At 37.4% G+C, this 19,953-nt stretch overlaps 1 protein-coding gene across 1 annotated transcript in view; it reads left to right on the forward strand.

Annotated features, from left to right (window-relative positions):
• CFTR (CF transmembrane conductance regulator) overlaps nt 1-19,953 on the forward strand; it is an 85,339-nt gene that overhangs the window by 27,920 nt on the left and 37,466 nt on the right. The window contains exons 9-14 of the mRNA XM_053943552.1: nt 1,674-1,766; nt 2,324-2,506; nt 5,156-5,347; nt 15,491-15,585; nt 18,014-18,100; nt 18,989-19,721. Of these exons, the coding sequence (XP_053799527.1) occupies nt 1,674-1,766; nt 2,324-2,506; nt 5,156-5,347; nt 15,491-15,585; nt 18,014-18,100; nt 18,989-19,721 (1,383 nt within the window). The remainder of the gene's footprint in view (nt 1-1,673; nt 1,767-2,323; nt 2,507-5,155; nt 5,348-15,490; nt 15,586-18,013; nt 18,101-18,988; nt 19,722-19,953) is intronic.

Here is a 19,953-nt window from a genome sequence, read left to right on the forward strand (position 1 = left end):
TCTTAGACCTTTTTCATTGCATATTTATAGATGTGGTTTTTTTTTTGTAGAACATAGATTTTATTATTTTTAGTGTGATAAAAATAACTAATACAGAATCTAAAGATCTTAATCAGATGTCTGAACCTCAGTCTAGAATAAGAAGTAGGTGCAGTATTTTTATGATTTTCAACTGGGCAGGAAATTCAAGGAATCTAGCCATAAACCTTTCTATTTGACATTCAGAAGGCTGCTGTGTTAGGTTCCATTATAGGCTTTCCTTGTGCTCTCAAATTCCCTAGGCATTAGTGGAAGTATCCTGTCTCTCCTCTTTCCTGGAAGAGCGTGTCCAATGCCCTGGACGCAGTCACAGAACTGGCAATCCCAGTGGTCACAACATTGTCCTCACTTCACTGAATGCTTGTCTTTGGAGATATTAACAAATGGGTACTCCAGAATCCATCAATAATCATCTCTTTGTGGCAGGTTCAGTATAGTCCCCATAGACAGACAGGACAGAGTCCCAGAACTCCAAAGCCCTTTACTAGTCTCAAGAAATATAAATAAGAATAATAAGCCACTCGCACATCTCTCTGATTTAATTTCCATCACAGTTTAGAGAGTTGACTGGGCCACGTATATCCCCTGGGTTATTGTATTTTCACATGTTTTTTAGACCATGATATTTCAGAATCAGTGTGCTCCCTCTGACAATTACTGCTCCAGGAGCTCCACTGGATGACAGATGACTCCTTTATTATGAAAGTGTAGTTATAATTTCTTTTTTTTTTTTTTTCATAAACCATGTGTGTCATCCCTTCCAGTTTTTGAGTTCCTGCCCTTTCAATCAGCTGCTTAATTGTTATGCCAACAGGACCCTTCTTCTTCTGCTTGGAAAATTTGCAAGTGTACTGTATAGAACAGACTTCCCCATGAGTCTGCTTAGGTTTTCCATTGTATTGCCCATGTAGATCTATTTGCTTCCACATAATTAAAAAAAGTAGAATTTGAAGGAGATGATATCTACAGACTATATAACCTTAATAAAATAATGGAATAGAGAGGATGTCTTTCCTACATTTTCATAGCCTTACTCTTATTTCCTAATGCTATCCCAAAAGGCAACATGAGCACCGGGTTGCTAACTTGTGTCATTTGAAATTACACTGCATCAGTGCTGCCAGGATCATTATCTGCCTTTTTTTTTTTTTTTTTTTTTTTTTTTTTTTTTTTTTTTTTTTTGTTAGTAGAGAGATCATTCCAACTCTTTTAAACTTTTGCACTTTTGGAAAAGGGAGATACTAACTTTGTTTCACTGCTTACCAGAGTGAAACCTTCTATATCTTACTTCAAAACCAAAGCTTTGTTTGAAAAGGGTTAAACTCAGAGGGATGATCTTGCCAGATACAAGTCCTGAAAGCAAAACAAGAGACAAGTTTCGATATTCTTTCTAAATCAGAACCAAATACCTTAATGGCTATGTTTTCACTAGCAATGAAAGAACTGGTAGTTTCAAAAACATTTCCTTCTGTAACCAAAAATGTTGTATAATTTATATTTATGCCTCTTGCTGAAAGCACTGTAATGCAAAAGTGCCACCAGAAATGTTAGTGCTCTGTGTAGGCAAATACAGACTGCTTTGTGCAATATGACCTTGTCCCTTACTGTTCCATCTGCTTTCATGGTGTTTCTAGGATTTCTTGCTGAAAAAAGAATATAAAGCTCTGGAGTATAATCTAACAACCACTGGGGTTGAGCTGGACAAAGTAACAGCTTTTTGGGATGAGGTTGGTACTTTTACCCAAACTATATTAAAACACAGAGTGTATATCTATATATATATATTTAATATTTGCCATGACACTCTCTAAAAAGAGCAGCCTACACACTTTCATTTTAACTAGCTTCAGCTTTCAGCAGGTAAGGAATACTTAGCAAGTAATTAATGTATGATATCAAAATATACGCATTGAGAAACTTGGGAAGAAATCTTTCAATAAGTGTTAAGGCCTGTAACAAGTAGTTATTACTGACTTAAGCCAGCCTGAAAACAAGATCAGGCTATGTCATGTATAAACATTGGAAAACAGTTCTATAATAAACAGATTTTTTTTGTGACCACAAATTTTGGCACAAGTCCAATACATTATTATACAAAATATATTCATTAATATCATACAAAATTATATTCAATAATATCATTAGTATTTTATTGATAGGAAAAGTAACATGAGAAAAGTAAGTTCACATGTTTTCCTAAATCCATAGTATGAAATACATCTCTGTATATGCATGTTTTATTTATTTTTTATGTACATCAAATATATATCCATGTATGTTGCAGGGAATTGGAGAGCTATTTGTAAAAGCAAACCAGGAAAACAACAACAGCAAAGCTCCTAGCACTGACAGCAATCTCTTCTTCAATAATTTTCCCCTTCATGCCTCTCCTGTTCTTCAGGATATAAATTTCAAGATTGAGAAGGGGCAGCTATTGGCTGTTTCTGGATCTACTGGAGCAGGCAAGGTATTTCTGTTTCTGCTGGTTCAACAAGTGTCCTAATAACTATAAGGAATAATATTGTGTTGTTACCTGTATTGTTACCTGTATTTTTACTGCCTTCTTGCTATCCTGTGCTTGCTGCAGAAATGATGGCTGCAGGAAAAAGTATGGATAATCTGCAAATTTCACTGAAATAGTTGCTTGAAGTTTTATACTGTGGTCACTATGAGATAGAGTTTGCTGGATATTTTTTGTAATAGAAGGTTACAGAATTATAAGGAAATATCAATTTAATGACAAAATGTTTTCCCATTGGAAGTAAAAGGAAATTTTACAGGAGTAATTCATACTGAAACCTAAAGTTAAGGTGAGAATCTCCTTGCCTTTAGAAAAATGAAGAATATAGAATAGATATACAGATGGCTCAGTATGCTAGAGAGCATTTTTTTCCTGCCTTGCCAACACTTTAAGGAAAAAACTGAACATGGTTTGTTCAGAAAGATGGTTTGTAACCAGACAAGGCTGACAGGAATATAGCCAGGTATGTGTGCCCAGGACAAGTGGTGTACCTGATCATGTAGCTCTGGTTCCTATAGTGCCTCACCTGGGCTTCCTGAGACCCATGTGAAAGCCTGGGGAGATGCTGCTGAAAATGGTGCAAAGTTGTAGTTTAGATTATTCATCATTTTACTACCCCAAAATGTTATCAATGCATTTAGTTTGCAAATGACACATTCAACTGACATCATTAATATAAAATGAGTTGAACTGTGATACTCTTATTCTCTTTGAATAGCAAGTAATTAGATGAGTCTTGATGAGTCTTTAATCTTCACTGCATTTTTTGAGGAAATGTGAAAGTTAAAACAAACGTTCATTTTGCTTCTCCTGTTTAAAAAAGTATAGATTAAAATATTATCATTTCTTTTACTTGCATGGGGTAAAATCTTTGGTCTCTTCGAGTCAATGACAAAGGACCCATCAATTTCAGTATGATCAAGGCTTCTTATTTTTCATTAATGATCCCCACAAGAGAGAGCAAGGGACTCAGAACATGATATTGTCCTCAAGATGATGTGTTAAGGTGAATTTTAGTGTGATACTTTTGAATTAATAGAACAGTTTATCTATTGCTATTGCTAACGCTGGTAATTGTAATGCAGAAATGTGAACTAGAGAATACTGAAGGATGTATGTATATCTCCTTTAATCTGCTACATAGGAAATTGAGGAAAATTCAGATTACACTGAACAGTCTATGTGAGTATATGCATATAAAAAATTTGCACTTTCCAAGGCAATAAAAACAAAATCCTTATAATATTAACTCAAGAAGTTAATATTTATAATATTTAATAATTTATAATATTTAATATTTATAATATTAACTCAACAAGTTAATATTATAAAAGTCAAAAAATAAGGTTCACCTCCCACCCACCACCCCCCAAAAAACCCCTTCCTTCACACATTCTTAATGTAAGGATTCCTTCATGGTGCTTGATGCTGTTACTGTATATTCCAGGAATTGTCAGGCCCGTGAAACAGACTGCACAATTTTATCTATATTAACTATTTAATCTATAACAGGTGTGATGCCTGACATCAGCTGTTTAATATTGCTTCAATATTAGATATGGTTTGTTTTGGTTTTGTTTTGGTTTTTAATTTGTGTTATATGGCACAAGATGCAGTGGTTTAACATCCAGTGTACAAAACATACCAAAAGGCAGGCTGTCTTTTGCAGGATTGGGAACTTCTTACTCAGCATTTTGGAAAAGTCAGATTCTGGTATATGGGAAGGAATCTCATGAGACTCCTCCAGTATATTGTATAACTTACAAAAGGATTTCTGGGCTTGACAACATGAAACTGTGACTTAGACAGATTTTTCAGATCTTTGGCTGTTACGTCTCAACTTTGTTGACTGTTTATTAGTGATAAGAACACCACTGCAATGGCTCTGTAACAAATTTTTCCATGTATTTCTCAATTCTATCCTTTGATCTAGTAGCCAATGATGTGTGACAAGGTTACTACAAGCTACTGATTAACTTTGAAATTATAACATATCAGTACTGAAATTGCAATCAATTCTTTTATGAAGGGAAATAGTAAATATACTTAGGTCATGCATTCACGTAAATGAGTTAACAGTTGCAGAGGAAAATTCAGATCATACTGAACAATTGTATATACTTACACAGAGAAATTGCATTTTTAAGGCAATACAGATAAAAAACTTATAAGCACTAGCAAAATTATAAACATGAATTATGTTGTACAAAGATAGTCACTGATAATCTGAAAATCAAATAGAATTCTCTATAAGTACTAGTACCTTATGTTTGTGTTTCACAGATAAATTTTTGTAAAATTATTGATAGCTTCATTAAAATGACATACTTTTGCAACAGTGTGCCTTTTTTACAAGATATCTTACACAATTTTTATCATTTATTAAATTAAGTTTCTCTTATATTAGAGGTCTTTCAGAATCACACATATCAAGAAAATCTCCACTAACTGTAGTTTGCACTAAATCAGTACTTACAGGGACACTCTTGATGAGACAAATATGCTATTTAAGTGACTTAGCAGAGTGACTCTCACTATGTGCAACATTTCTTTTTGTACAGATCTTTGATGAATTAATTGTTAATGTTTTTTCAGACTTCTCTTCTGATGTTGATAATGGGAGAATTGGAGCCTTCGCAGGGTAAAATTAAGCACAGTGGAAGGATATCCTTTTCACCTCAAGTCTCCTGGATCATGCCTGGAACTATAAAAGAGAACATAATTTTTGGTGTATCCTATGATGAATACAGATACAGGAGTGTCATCAAAGCCTGCCAACTAGAAGAGGTTAGTCATCTAGGACTTTTAAGACCTGTAACCCAACCCAAGTGAAAAACCCCAAAGAAAAGATTTCCCTATATGTTTCTGGCCATTGCAGATTATGTTTGGATTTTTGGTTTGGTTTGCTGGAAATCTCTTGGGAAGCTCCTGAAGACAGGAGAATTAGCAACTTCTGTGTCAGGTTGTCTATGGAGTTGTCCTCAAACCTGGTTGTGAAAGTTATAGTTAATGCCAAAGCTCCGAGAAACAGCTGGCTTCAGCAGTTCAAACCTGCCCTCTCTCAAGGAGGCTTCCCAAGCCAGGCCCTTCCTAGAGCAGCAGGTGGCTGCTGGTGGCTCAGTATCTCAGTGCTGGTGGGACAGCTTAGTGTCTCAGTGGTCGTGTCATGGCTCAGTGTCTCAGCAGGCTGCAGCTCCTTTTTTCTCCAGGCAGGCTCAATCAAGCCAGCTTTGATCTGTGTTGGTGCAGCTTTGTGCAGAATGATATGCTTCACCTCCTAGCAGGGCTTATTATTTGAGATCAGGTTTGATACGTACACATTTTTTGTCTCCTGGACTGAATAAATTGGGCTGCCCTGAAGAGAAGGCAGAATAGTCTGGAAGGAAGCCAAATGCATTACCTTATTGCTATTATTATGCTTTCTTGTCTTGTTAGCTTTCATGTATTAGTTACCAAACAAGACTCATTATGGCAGATTGAAGGATGAATTTCAAATATTAATTCCCTGTTTATTCCCCAGTGTGACCTTTTAGGGATTTATTATATTAGTGCTTTGCATTGGAGTTCATGTGAGGGTGTTTGTTCTCGTTCTTCAGAAAGGAGAAACCAGAGGAGTTTTGCCTGAGTTTACTCTGCCCCCTTCTCTGCAGCCTTCATAGGTAGCTATATATTCCACCTGAAAACAGGCCTGCTGAGTCTAGTTCTCATGTGGACCCCTCAGAAACCAAGGATTGGTGACACAAGAGAGTTTATTTCATTGCTGTGCATATGCTCCAAGTCAGTTAATATAGAGCTCTTAACAATGGCTAAGTCACATTTATTTCCAAGCTCTATACTCACCAAAATGCTTTTGGAATACAAAGACATCTTTTTTGACCCAGTGGGCAAATAGATATATTAGTAGGGTAAGAAGTAATATACCTGTGAAGTGCCCGTTTAACTTTGGCATTTCCACCATCAACCTACAAAGGAAGCAAAATGAAGATCTAGTCCAACTCGTAAATTTGATGTCTTTTCCCCTTCTTCTTTATTAGTGCCAATGGAATACTGCAGATGTGGGTCATGTCATACCATTTACGTGGGTTTGAGGCTCCCAGACACACGGGGAAGCCTGTTCTTGTCACACACAGCCTGTTCCTGTCTGCTGCAGAACAGGATGCTGAAGCCAGGTGATACAAGGTGCTCTCCACTTTGTTTTAGTTCTGTAGAGATATGAAAATTATATTACAGAAGTGTAACTTATGTAATTTGGGGTGCATGCGAATTTTCACAAAATTCAGTACTACATTGTCCTGCCTGACTTTTTTGATCTCGTATGTAGTTAATTTACTAAGGAGGTATCACTTAAAGTCTCTTTAGAGTTGCTAAGTAGGCAAGGTAAATTTATCCCTAAGCAACTATGAAAGATGGAAAGTGCAAGTAAATACTTCCCAGAGCTTTCCATATTTTTAGGTGACCAAGAATAGAATTTTCCTTGTATGGGAAATCAGATCTTTATTCAGAGGTTAGAATGTGTGTTATGTTAGATTCTGTAAAGTTGTAGAGAATGGTAAACCTGGTTATGTTAGCCATTATCTAAACAACAGGTTTGCTTTGGTAGGTTTGTCTGGAAGGGAAGAATTTTTTATGTAGCTCTAAAATATGTTCTCACAGCTTTGCATTTTGTTCTATTTGTGTATGGAACCATCAAAAGGAAGGTTAAAAAGATTATTTCTTCTCTGGGTAATTTTGACAAATCACAAAAAATATTACTGAAAAGTAGTGAAACTATGAGCAACAAAAGGATTTTATTTTATTTATTTTATGAGCTTACATAAGTTTATAGGAATTTAGAGCACTGAAATGGGACATTTTTTAGTCCAAGTAGTTCATTTGTACTTCCTTAACTCTCATAAGAGATTTCTCCCTTCAGCTTCTTAATTTTTTTGCCTTGATGCAATTCACCTACCCTCCAGCTGTGCCATTATACCTGTTCATGACGTACTGTGAAACAGAAGATAGATGAAGATTAAGAAGAAAATTGTTATGATATACTGGAGATCTGCATACCTCAGAAATGCTATGCCAGGATAGTTTGACAAAGTGTGTTTGTGTAGGGCACAACACACTAGGATGTCAGTCTGTGCCTGAGGTCACAAGCTTAATTAGTGTGTACATGTCTCTCAAGTGTCCTTTTTTCTCATGCACAGCATGGCTGTTGTCCCACCCAATGCCCCTGACACGGGTGTGTGGCTGATGGGCAGTCAGATGCAGGGAGTTCTCCTAAGGGGATATGGTTTTGTGAGTCCACATGTGGAAAGCATGTGTTTTAACGGTGCTCCTTGGAGTGTAGTCCCACTGGGTGACACAAGTGACCGCAGTACAGTGTCAAAGGTGTCATTCATGGTCCCTGGTCCTCAGAGCTCTTCCCTATAGCGTTCTCTGGCACATGGAGAGAGCAAGGGCAAGGGGACACCACAGTGCAACCCAGTCTGAGTGCATGAGATCTGAGCTGTTGAAATGATCCATAATGAAGGACAGTCACGTGTTAAAGGCTAAGTGAGGGAAGTTTGTCAGATCTAAGTACCACTGCTCCTCATAATTTCAGGATGTCACTGTACAGGTACATAATACTGAAGAATCATGAGAAGGGTTCTCAACTGCATCTCTGTGCATTAGTGAAAGTATGCCTAGGATACTTTTTAAACTTACCTTTTTATGTATATTTTTAATGGTAGCGTAGCCTGTTTTATATGTGCAAAATTATTAAGAACTTGATTACAGTTGCATTTCCTGATTATATTTTTTGAGAGTAAGTAGGGCATCAGAAGAGGTAAAATCATGTTTTACAATGTTGTTCTCATTACTGCAGCTTGTAAATGGGAAGAGGTTAAGAGAAAAGCAGTAAAAGGTGAAAGAACAAAAATGAGTGCTTTGGAGTTGAGATAAAGGGACTGTAATTAAGAGTTTCATTAGTGTTCTTGATAGCCTAAAGAAACAGCCTTACTGGCAAAAATTCTTTCTAAAGCCTGGCACATACTGAATTTGACTGCAATGAGATGTAAGCTGTGTGTAGACATATCCCATATTTTTGTGTGATGTTGAACTCAAGGGAATGCCAGTGCATTTAAATTGCACAACACATTCTGCAAAACAACACAGTAAAAAGTTTTCAAGATGCATTCCTTCTCCACTACCTTCTTGCTCTCTTTTCCTTTTCTTGAGAAACAGTGATTATTTTAGCAAGCAAGAAAGTAGGATACATGCCTAATTTAATGTGCTCTCTAAAATTAAGGTCCCAGTAAGCAAATAAGGTGAAGGTTTTAACCTCCTAGGTTAAGCCATTCCAGCACAGTTCAATAGTCCTTACCATTTGTCCTTTATTTAGAAGCTTTTCTGAAATGAATGCTTTTAATAAGAGTACTTTTGAGTTTGCAGGTGTTACCTCAAATCAGTTAACTCTGAAGTCTTATATTGGCATGCTATAATAGAGAGAAGACAAGATGCAATTTGTATGGATTCTGAGCGCATTTTCTAAAGGCAGTCCCCATTGGCAAGTTTCATGGTACTCAAAAAGTAAGATAAAATGAATTGGTGCTGCCTCAGCAGCACTTTTGACAAAGTGGTTTACCCTTTTTATCAAGTACCTTTCATCACATTCATAATAAAAAATTGTAGCAAGAAGTCTGAACTTTTGCCTAACACATCAAGTTAAGGACCAAGTATATTGTAAAAGCCACTGAGAGATGTGAATTTCCAGAGTTTATATGTCTGTGGAAACTTGCCACTAAATTTGAAGCAATTCTAAAAATGTGACTTCCCTAAGGATTGTATTAATTGTAGGTTGTATTAACGTAATGGCAGGGATAACATGAATATAAATTGAAATTTGTAGGATTTAATTTGTAGGTGGTATGTGGGTTTGCAAAATCCTTTTTAATCATGTCATGAAAAATTGGAAAGGAATGTGACTTTATTTTCAGATATTTAGATTGAAAAATCAGCATTAATAGCCTGCTATATACAGGGTATGGGATTTTTGTTTGATTTTATCACAGTAAGCAGTAACTTAAGTAACTTAACTTGAAAAGTTAAGCAGGTAAAACCTATGGACAGTTGAAACAGGAATTTTCATGTTTAAATGCTGTTAACATTGAACAAACTCATCCTAAGAGAAGGCATTCCTCCAGTCAAGACTACAGAAGCAGGCCTGTTATAGTTATTCATGTTTAAAAATAAACAAGCATCCTATCACATTTCAGTGGGTCCAGTAGTTTATGAGTTTTGAAGCCATACTTCCATAACTTCTAGTTTTACCTTTTTGTTATGTAAGATAGATATTTTCCCACCTAGTTAATTCATGTGATCCTTCAATAGTTACCTAAGAATCCATAACACATAATGGGAAACTACCTTTGAGAGATTACCACTCTCTAAGTAAACACATGCTCTGATTTGAGAGACACCAGCTTCTCATGAATGTAATGTTTAACATAGGATGCAAATAGAGGAAGTGTTTCCATGTGAAATTAAATTATATAATAGTACTAAAGAAGTTTGTGGTCAGATACTCTAGGGTTTTGAGCTGGGTTTACTGGGAGTGCAGGAGATTAATTTTCATCTAATAACTAGATTGTGGAGAGATTAACTATAGAAAGAGACACTCAATAGGCCAGGCCCAGCTTCAACATCTCCTTGCAAAGGATATCCACCCTGGGGGGAGAAGTTCACTGCAGTGTTAAGAATGCTCCAAAACAGAAACACATCCTTGCATCCCATGTACTGCTCCAGATCCTTTTATCTGTGCTGATTTTGGGTTGGTTTTTGTCTGGCTGGTTTGGTGGTTTTTTGTTTATTTTTTCTGCACATCACTAAATCAGTAGGTGTTGGGAAGTTATGTGAGTGAGTGAAATACTGTGATTTCGAGCCTCGTTTTCGCAAAGGAAATGGACAGATTACAAATTGTGTGGAAGAGAGGAACAATAAAGGGTTCAACTGTGGAACAGAGTGCTTTGTGGTACATAATTCTCTACAACAGGGTATTAAATGGTAGCTTGGTTATCTAATCAGGTACACGTCTATGGTGTAAATTATGCGAGAACAAGTGACTTAACCTGTCTTCCCAGCTGGGGAGAGCCACTGGCATGTCAAGGTGAAGTTTATCACATCCTAATATAAACAGCTAAAAGAGTATAAATGCCACTTTCAAGCAGAAAGTCCACATAATATGTCACAGATTCACAGAACACCCTGAGCTGGAAGGGACCACAATGATCATCAAGTCCAACTCTTAAGCTCATCTGGGGATTGAACCTACAACCTTGGTGTTATTAACCTCCCACTACCACTGTTGCACCTAAGGCATGTGACCCCCAAAGCTGGCTATGTTTATGTTTTTTCCATCCCACACTGGTGTGATCCACTGGCCTACACAGACTCTAACTGAAATTCTTATCTGTGACCCAAAACCACTGGCAGATCAGCTGTGAAGCTGCAGACAGTGAGTTTTCTGGGTGAACTGGAAGTTAAGAGGCTAGCACAGTTTCTTTATAGCGGGGGAACATCTCAGTTGAGACAAACTCCCAAATGCACTGACTTCAAGAAGTTTATCAGTGATCACATAAATGTGTATAACAGAACCCCACCTGCAATGTTCTCTTTTGATATAATTTTGTTTAAAAACTGTTTCAGTCAACACACGTTTCCCCATCCCTTTCCCTGTCTTAGGTACAGGGCTCTAGACTGATTACCTTGGATATTGTCCTATCGTCTGTGTCTTTTCTGAAATCATGTTTAATTCTCTTACCCTGCATTTAACCTACCCTCATGCAGTGCACTGAACTACTTCACGTTTCAAAAATTATTTCACGGAAATTTTGCCATAGGGAAAACAAGACTTGCCAGCATTCGTGTGAGTTTTGGGTGAGCCTGACACACTGTTTGAGGTCACAAACTGTTGCAAAAACAAAGTTTATGCTTTTGGATCATGAATCCTTCATAAATGGTTCAGCTAAAGTCTAACAAAAGCCTTGGCTTACAAAATCATGGGGAGAGAGAAGAGAGTTACCTAAATAAAATAAAATTTAAAAAAAAATTAATTTGAAATACTTAAATAAATCTGGTTTTCTGGCTTATTCCCAGGAAAATGAGTATTCAGGTATGTTCAGTCTGGTTACCTAAAAGCCAAGATACAAGAAATTATTGAAAATTCTTCATATTTTAAAAATTCATAGAAGTATTCTGTATTAGGTATGATTCTGAAACACAAGTCTTGATTTCAAAATTTTAAAAATTCAAAAGATGATGATGATGATGATGAAAAAGGAAGTACTTCATTAGCAATGAGAGTAGGGAGATTTTCTGGGAACTGTAAAAAAAAGCATAGGGAATGTTAATGGCAATGAAGAAAAGGAAGGGGATAAAGATTACTGTAGAGGTGACTATAATAAAAACTGAAGGTAAATAGAGAACTGAAACAGAATGAAGATGAAATGCAGAGAGTCAAGACTATTGCTGTGTTCCATCAGTTTCATGACTGTTTTGTCTTTTATGACAGAAGGCAGAAGAGAGATGGTCAAACCCTACACAATTAAGGACAAATTTAAGGAAGAAAAAGTCACATAAATAAAATACTTAGGTTCTATCAGTAGAACTGTTTGAGTAGTTTGAGTAACCTTGGACATATTAAGCAACTCTTGGTTCTTAGAGACTGTTTTCTGTCATGCTTTATAGTTTTCAATGATGCTAATGATTTATCAAATGATTCTGATAACAATTAATCGCTACAGAAAAGACTTGGAGTGTGACGTCCATTCTGAGGTTTCCTTTTTTAATAACAAGATCATATTTCCTGTTCACCCTGAAGCTATCCTGGCTGTATTCTTCCTTACCAAGCCCAACGTTATTATGAGGGCCATCCCTTTGCTGCTGAGGTAGATGAATATAGCATTTTCACTGCAAAAAAAATGCAAATAGCTATTAAAAAGAGTGCCTTCTCCTTGAGTGTGCAGCTTTTTAGCTCCTGATATTAGAAGCATCCACTAAAGTAAACAATGTCTGTGGGAACTGTAGGGGTTTTCATATATGAATAGTTACCAACCTGTTTCTCAATTTAAGCATTTAGAAATCGATATGTTAAAGAAAATCCAGTGGCTAGTTCATATTTCATTAATCTGCTGAGTCTTGTGCCGTTCAGCATCGTTACATTAGGTTTGTCCCTGGCTTGATTTCACTTCCTGCATAAAATGACAGCAAGGATGTATTAGGACCAGCCCTATGTACTTTTTTACAATAGGTCATGCGTGTTCCAACAAATAGCATTGTGTGCCTATTGGACTTCATTACTTTGTTTTTGCCTTTGAAAGAAATTACTAAACATTTTTTAATTATTATAATTACAGCCTGAAAAGCTCTTTGTCCGTTCCATGCCATATATTATTTTGAGGTGAAGGGTAGAGGAGAGCAGAAGGGGAACTCATTAAAAGTCTGATTAAAATTCCATGTTGACACACCTGCAAAGAAATATATCTGATTAAATCCCACAACCTTTAAAGCAATGGGAGCCCTGGAATGAATTTCAGTAGAGCTGGAATTTTACCCTGTTTGCAGGAGAAGACACGCTGGGCCCAGTTCTCCACCTGGGAGTTTTGGGAAGGAGTGGAATCAGGAAACAGCAAGGGCAGCAGCATCATTACAGGCTGCAGTACTGGTAGAAATGGGAAACAGCTTAAATCAGCTTAGAGATCTGGATAAATAATCATGCAAACCCCTATGTTAATGCCAAATTTACAGATGAGTAACATGACTTCATACATAATGAGACCACAAGTGACCTGACCAGGCTGTCTCAAAGAAATGCTGAAAAATATTTTATGCCAGAATTTCACATCTTCTCTCTAAATACTTAATGACTTACAGGAAGGTGATTTTGTCACATTGAGAAAATTTTTCTTTAAAACTGTTGCTGGCACTGTTTTTCACACTTCTCCTCTTTCTGCAAATACTTGAGCTGATTTGTTAATACCAGGGATTGGTTTGTGTGACTCCATTTATGAGAGGGAAATAACTAGTTAATGTGAGAATAATTTAAAAATCACCTGCAGTAGACTTTCCATACATAAGAGCATCTTGATTTTTAAGGTCAGAATCCTCTAAGTCAGGAAGTAAATGCTGTTATCAAATTAAAGAGTTGTGAGAATCTCCCATTTCCTGACAGACCGGGCAGTCAATTTCTAGCTCTTGAGTGGCTGGACCCTTCATCTGTCACTGTTCCAAGTCTGAACAGCATTGTTCACTCTGTTCCTGAGGTCAGGGCAATTTGCAGGGGAGGAAGAAGGAAACATTTTTTGGAAGGATTTTTATTTATTTATTTATTTATTTATTTACTTATTCTGCAAAACCTCAAAGTTCTGGAATGCCAATAGGCTGCCCAACAGAGTGATTAGCCATCAAAATCACAGCACAGGCCATCAAAACTGGATTATATGTGTCTTTGTATGAAATACAAACTTACAGAGAGCAGCTCAACTTGGAATCCCAGATAGTACTGCCCTGATAGTGCTTCGTGTGTCTTCCACCGTGGAAGCCATAGGATTTCTGTGGGTGCTGCAGAGAGCATGCAGACAGCTGAGTTCCTGTCTGATTCTTGGCTGCCTGCAGGATGAGACCCCAAAACAGGATACTCCTTCCAGATCACAGCCTAAAGATCCCTCTCAGAATCTCAGGTTCTGAGAGATAATGCATGCCACTCTTTTTTTCCCTGAGAAGCTGCACTGAAAGGAAAATATGTGTGGCGCATGAGAACACTGGAGCTGATTTTGTCTGGTACTGGATGCCTTAGTCAGCTTCCTTGGCTGCGGGGGATCCCTGCCTTGGGAGCGGGAAGGTGTGCACAGGCAGTATGGTGCCGCTGGGCAGTGAGCACAGGCACTGGGAGCTCCTGGCACAGTCAGGGATTCCCATTCACTGCGTGGCAAACTGCCCTGAAATTGTATCCCCTGGAAGGCTGGGTGCCATGAGGCACAGGAAGCTCATCCAGCCTGTGTTTTGGGGAAAAGTCTGCTGAAAGTACATCCACCACAGTGATAGTGATATCACTGTATTTGCTTACGGATGTAGGTCAGGTAAGGCTTGAAGGCAGAATTAAAATTTTTTTGTTAGAGCAACTCTAAAAGTAGAAAAATTAGACAACCTTGAGGCACATGAGCCATTCTCCTTGTCTCCACTTCCATGAATTTCTATGGTTTACATGGATCATCAATTTCCGTGCTAAATACTCGTCTCAAGAAAATTTCTGGCTACCCCTGCCAGTGGGACACAAGAGTGTCCTTTTCTCCTTTGTGTGTTTCACATGAGAGTGAAATGGTATTTTCTGCTTTTATTCCTGGCTAAAGATTCATTTTTAACATAGTCATTAGTTCTAAATAACTTACAGCCCAAGCAGTGGAATTTGGCTCCCAAACCTTTTGCAAACCATGAGCATTCCTGGCTAGGGATGCTTGTCAAGCCTTTTTTAATGAACATGCCTGAAGTATATAATTCCCTGAGTTTTGAGGAGCTCAGAAACAAAGGTTGCTTCTTGCTTTCCCTAACTTCAGCAGCAAGTGCATTTATCATTACTTGACAGAACCCTTGAGCAGTTAATGTCTTGGACTGGCATTGAATGAAAGTACATTCCTTGCTTTTACGGAGATTAACTATTCAGACAAATATTTGTTCTAAAGATCTCACAGCTCATGATTGCTTTCTGTAATAGAATGATATGTTTTGTCTTATCACCATTTCTGATTACATAAACAAATGAAATAAAAAAACCTCTGTGGGACTTCATTTTTTTTGCAACTGCTGTATGACCTATCTGTAGACAATTGTATGCTATGCTTCCATCAGGTCTGTAGCTTAAGTTTCTTGGATATTGAAAATACTGATTCTTAAAAAAAAAAAATTTAACAGGATATTTCCAAGTTCCCAGACAAAGATTATACACTGCTGGGTGAAGGTGGAATCATTCTGAGTGGAGGTCAACGAGCACGGATCTCACTGGCAAGGTGAGTATTTTGCTCTTCTGGAATGTATTATGACTAAGCATTTAAATACACATGGACTGTGTCCTCCTCTTAAATAAATATCCTCCAGGTATATCAGGAACGTGATTTTACCATCAGAAATCTGAGTTCTGCTATGCAATTTTGTTTATGATACACCTGCATGTTAATTTACTGAATTTTAACTTTGATGTCAGACAAATTCTATGGCTTAGCATAAGATGAATCTTTCCCTCTCTGATGCAAGACGTCTTTGGAAATTCAGACCTTTAAGTGTAGCTTTTTATGTACTGAAGAAACCCATAGAAAGATATAAATAAATATTCCAGGATCTTTCCTTGCTATGACATTTCTTCAAAGTGGTTTATATATTAATCAATGACATACTGCCTGTCTGCAGCTAAATGGAGGAAAAAAAAAAGCAGCCATGTTCCAAAACATTTTGTGCTAACACTTTAGGCTTCTCTCTGTCATAAGAAAAAATAGAAAGCAGTGACTAGTTAGTACGTATGAATAACTGCCTTGTCTGTTTGACCTTCCAATGTTAGTAAGTAATTCTGAAGGTCTACGGAACAATAACATAGGTGTTTGTCTTATAAATTAGCTATGTGTTTCAGCAGAATCACTTAGCTATGAGAAAGCTGTGAGAAATCCAGTAATGACAGCTCCGATGTGTAAATGGCCCCATTTATTTCTGTGCCAAGTGCAAATTGTGTTGATTCCCATGCCCAGAAACACTGCGTAGAAGTAAAATCACATTATAGTGATCTGCACTGGCATCCCATGAAAGATGCGCACGTCTGTGTGAGGCTAAAAGATGGGATCATTAAAATAGAGAATCTTTCGGTGTGGGTTTGTGAGACTGAAGAGGCATATGGATGGTTCTGGTTTATGCAGTAAGAGGAAAGAGGAGGGGAAGATCAGGCAAAACTTTCAAAGCATGTAACCCCAAAACTACAAAACCCACTTATATTTTAATTTAAAATGCAATATTTACACGGACTGTTTCCTAGATGCTATGGATAATCATGTCTGCCACTTTTCAGATGGTCATAGCTTGTTTCCTGGAGGATCACAGAACTTATGTATTTATTGTCAGCTGTAGAACAGTAACTTTTAAAACAATTACATGTGACTGTCTTAGACTTTGTTTGGGCTCTAGTCCAAGCTCAGTGTTCTACAAGGTGTGCAGGTATTGAGGTGTGGGTTGCAGACGCTCTGAGAAGTAAGGGATGTAAATTTAGGTTTACGGCCCTGGGTTGTACCTAGGTAATAAACTGGTGATAAACTGGACATTATGTTCTTGGACTGGCTGCATAAACTTACCTGGTGTAGTCTGTGCAAGGTCAAGTGAAATGAGAATCTGCGACGGAAGTGACATCGACCAGCCGTTATGAGAAGCTGGTGGAGATTGCATGAGCCTGTCTTTCTTACAGAGCACTGTCATTGCCTGCACCTGCAACCTGGGAAAAGAAAGGACCAAGGGAAAAACACAGTGCGTGTCCTGGACTTGAGTCAGCTTGCTGGCCTGGTACTCTAAAGCCAGTAGCTTGGTAGCTACTAAGTGCAACACACAAATTATAGCAATAAAACCCTGCAAACGTCTTGCTGATAGAAGCACACAGAGAATTTTTGTTGCTGTGCAGCCACTACATCATAATGTATGGTCAGTGAAATACATTGTGTTAGAGGATTTTTCAATAAATTTGCTAGTTTTATTAACATAATGATCTAATATTGAGGGCTTTTTCTCTTGGTGGTTAAATATTTTCACACTGATTAATATACTTAAAAAAATACATAAATGCAGATGGCCAGATTTCTTTATTAATTATACTCTGATTGATATCGCATAATGATTTTCATTTTCCCGGAAGAAGGCAGGGGGTCTTTTTGAACTTCCATTGAAATTTTTTTTTTAAAAACTCAAAAATTGTAGTCTCATTGCAAATGATGTTTGCAGGACCATGCCTCATTAATACACTTGGTTTTGCTCACCATTTTTTTTAAGTACCTTTGAAATTAAGTGCTGAGACCTAAGTCTTTTCACATGTTTATTTACATAAATGCAATATTCCCTCAGGCACCAGTAGATGTTACAGTAGACATTAAATTCCCATTGAAATGGTCATTGTACATTGATGGGGACTGTCAGATTCAGGCCATAAACAGATCTCTTTTTACACAGACAGCTTTGTTTCATTGCACAGAAATTAATCGAAAACTGAGTTAGTTTGTAATGAGGTCTGCAGCAAGAAAAGGCTTTATTAAAAGATGTCTTATAAGCACATTTCATGTTAAAGTCCAGCTCCATATTGGTGCTGTAGAAAGTCTATCAATTAAAAGATTTGAGGCATTCTTCTTAAATTATATTTATTTAAATTTATAAGAGATGCAAAAGTCAATGTCATTTCCATTTTTTTCTGTTCAGGGCAGTGTACAAAGATGCTGATTTGTATCTCCTGGATTCTCCTTTTGGACATTTAGATATTTTTACAGAAAAAGAGATATTTGAAAGGTATTGTATGTTTTGATAGATTATATTTAAGAATCTCACCAAGCAGCACAAAGTAAAATGAAGGGTTTTTAATAGCAGTACAAAAATATTGATGTGATCAAAGTTATGCCTATTTGTTGGGATGTTCATTTTTAGGGTTTCTCATAGTATTATGTTCTAGTATTATGTATATATTTTGAGTATTTTTTTGTTAGTGGTAGGACAATGCACTGTGTGGGGAACAAGCCTGGGCCACTGCGAGCATTACTGCTCCCTCTTCCATCTCAATATATTGAGCGTGCTGTAATCTTATACTCCCAGTGTGTGTAGCTTTATATCTGACATGTCTTTGTATCAGAAAGACTTTCACTTTAAAACAATTACCTGCTTTGTAAGCATATTTTTTTACAAAAAGCTGTATTTTGACCTGTTTTTCTAATCAATGAACATTGAATCACCTGAAACTGCCTGCTGATGATTGGCACAGGTTGGCCCAAGTCAGAGGCGTTTTTCTTGTCCTTTTGATGAAAACAGTAAGGACACACACTGTCATCCATGATCTTTTCAGCCTCTGTAATTTTGAAGTTTTGAAATTGGAGTAATACTCTTAAGTCTCGGATCAGCAGATTTGAGTAACCCTGATGAAAAGATGAAAAGAAATACTTCATGATGAACTGTGCTTTTTGGGTTGACCTGAACATGATTCAATTTTACCTCTTTTTTGGTTCCTGCAATAAAGTACTCACCTTTTACACATCTCAGCTTTACCACCTCCTTTGTAGTTTGAGGGAGCACCCAAGACTGTTCATACTGGGAGCAGGGCAGGCAAAAGCAAATTGAAAGGGATAAAATCATCATTTAATCATGAGAACAAAAAAGGCTAAATGTTTACACTTCCATCTTTTACAGCTGCGTGTGCAAGTTGATGGCGAATAAAACAAGGATCTTGGTTACATCAAAATTAGAACACTTAAAGATTGCTGACAAAATATTAATCTTACATGAAGGGAGCTGCTATTTCTATGGAACATTTTCTGAACTTCAGGGTCAACGGCCAGACTTCAGCTCAGAGCTGATGGGATTTGACTCTTTCGATGAGTTCAGTGCAGAGAGAAGAAATTCAATCCTTACTGAGACTCTCCGACGATTTTCCATTGAAGGAGAAGGCATGGGATCACGCAATGAAATAAAGAAGCAATCTTTCAAACAAAAGTCAGATTTTAGTGACAAAAGGAAGAACTCGGTAATTATTAACCCCCTTAATGCAAATAGGAAGTTCTCAGTAGTGCAGAAGAACGGGATGCAGGTCAATGGGCTAGACGATGGCCACAGTGACCCACCAGAGAGGAGGCTCTCGCTGGCACCTGACTTAGAGCAGGGGGATGTGGCTCTGCTGCGGACTGGCATGCTCAAGGCTGACCATCTGCTGCAAGGGCGCAGGAGGCAGTCGGTGCTGAACCTGATGACAAGCACCTCTGTGAACTACGGACCAAATTTTTCCAAAAAGGGAAGTACAACATTTCGGAAAATGTCTATGGTGCCTCAGACAAACCTGTCTTCTGAGATAGATATCTACACCAGGCGTGTGTCTCGAGACAGTGTCTTGGATATAACTGATGAAATCAGTGAAGAGGATTTGAAGGTGTGTGTTGATTTGAATTCATCTTGGGTTTGGTTATGGTGGTGGTTTAGTGTAATATACTCCTCATCTGTTTTTCTGCTGGACTATTTCCTTCCTAATGCAGCATTTCTCTGTGGAATAAGTTTTTTGAATACCTGTGAAAATTTTTAAACTCAAGTATCATCTTGAAATCATTGAGATCCTCAAAAATTTATTTTGCCTTATTTTTTGTTCATTTTTCAGTGCTATCTGT

Source organism: Vidua chalybeata, chromosome 5, assembly GCF_026979565.1.
Source record: "Vidua chalybeata isolate OUT-0048 chromosome 5, bVidCha1 merged haplotype, whole genome shotgun sequence".
Classification (NCBI taxonomy): Eukaryota; Metazoa; Chordata; class Aves; order Passeriformes; family Viduidae; genus Vidua; species Vidua chalybeata.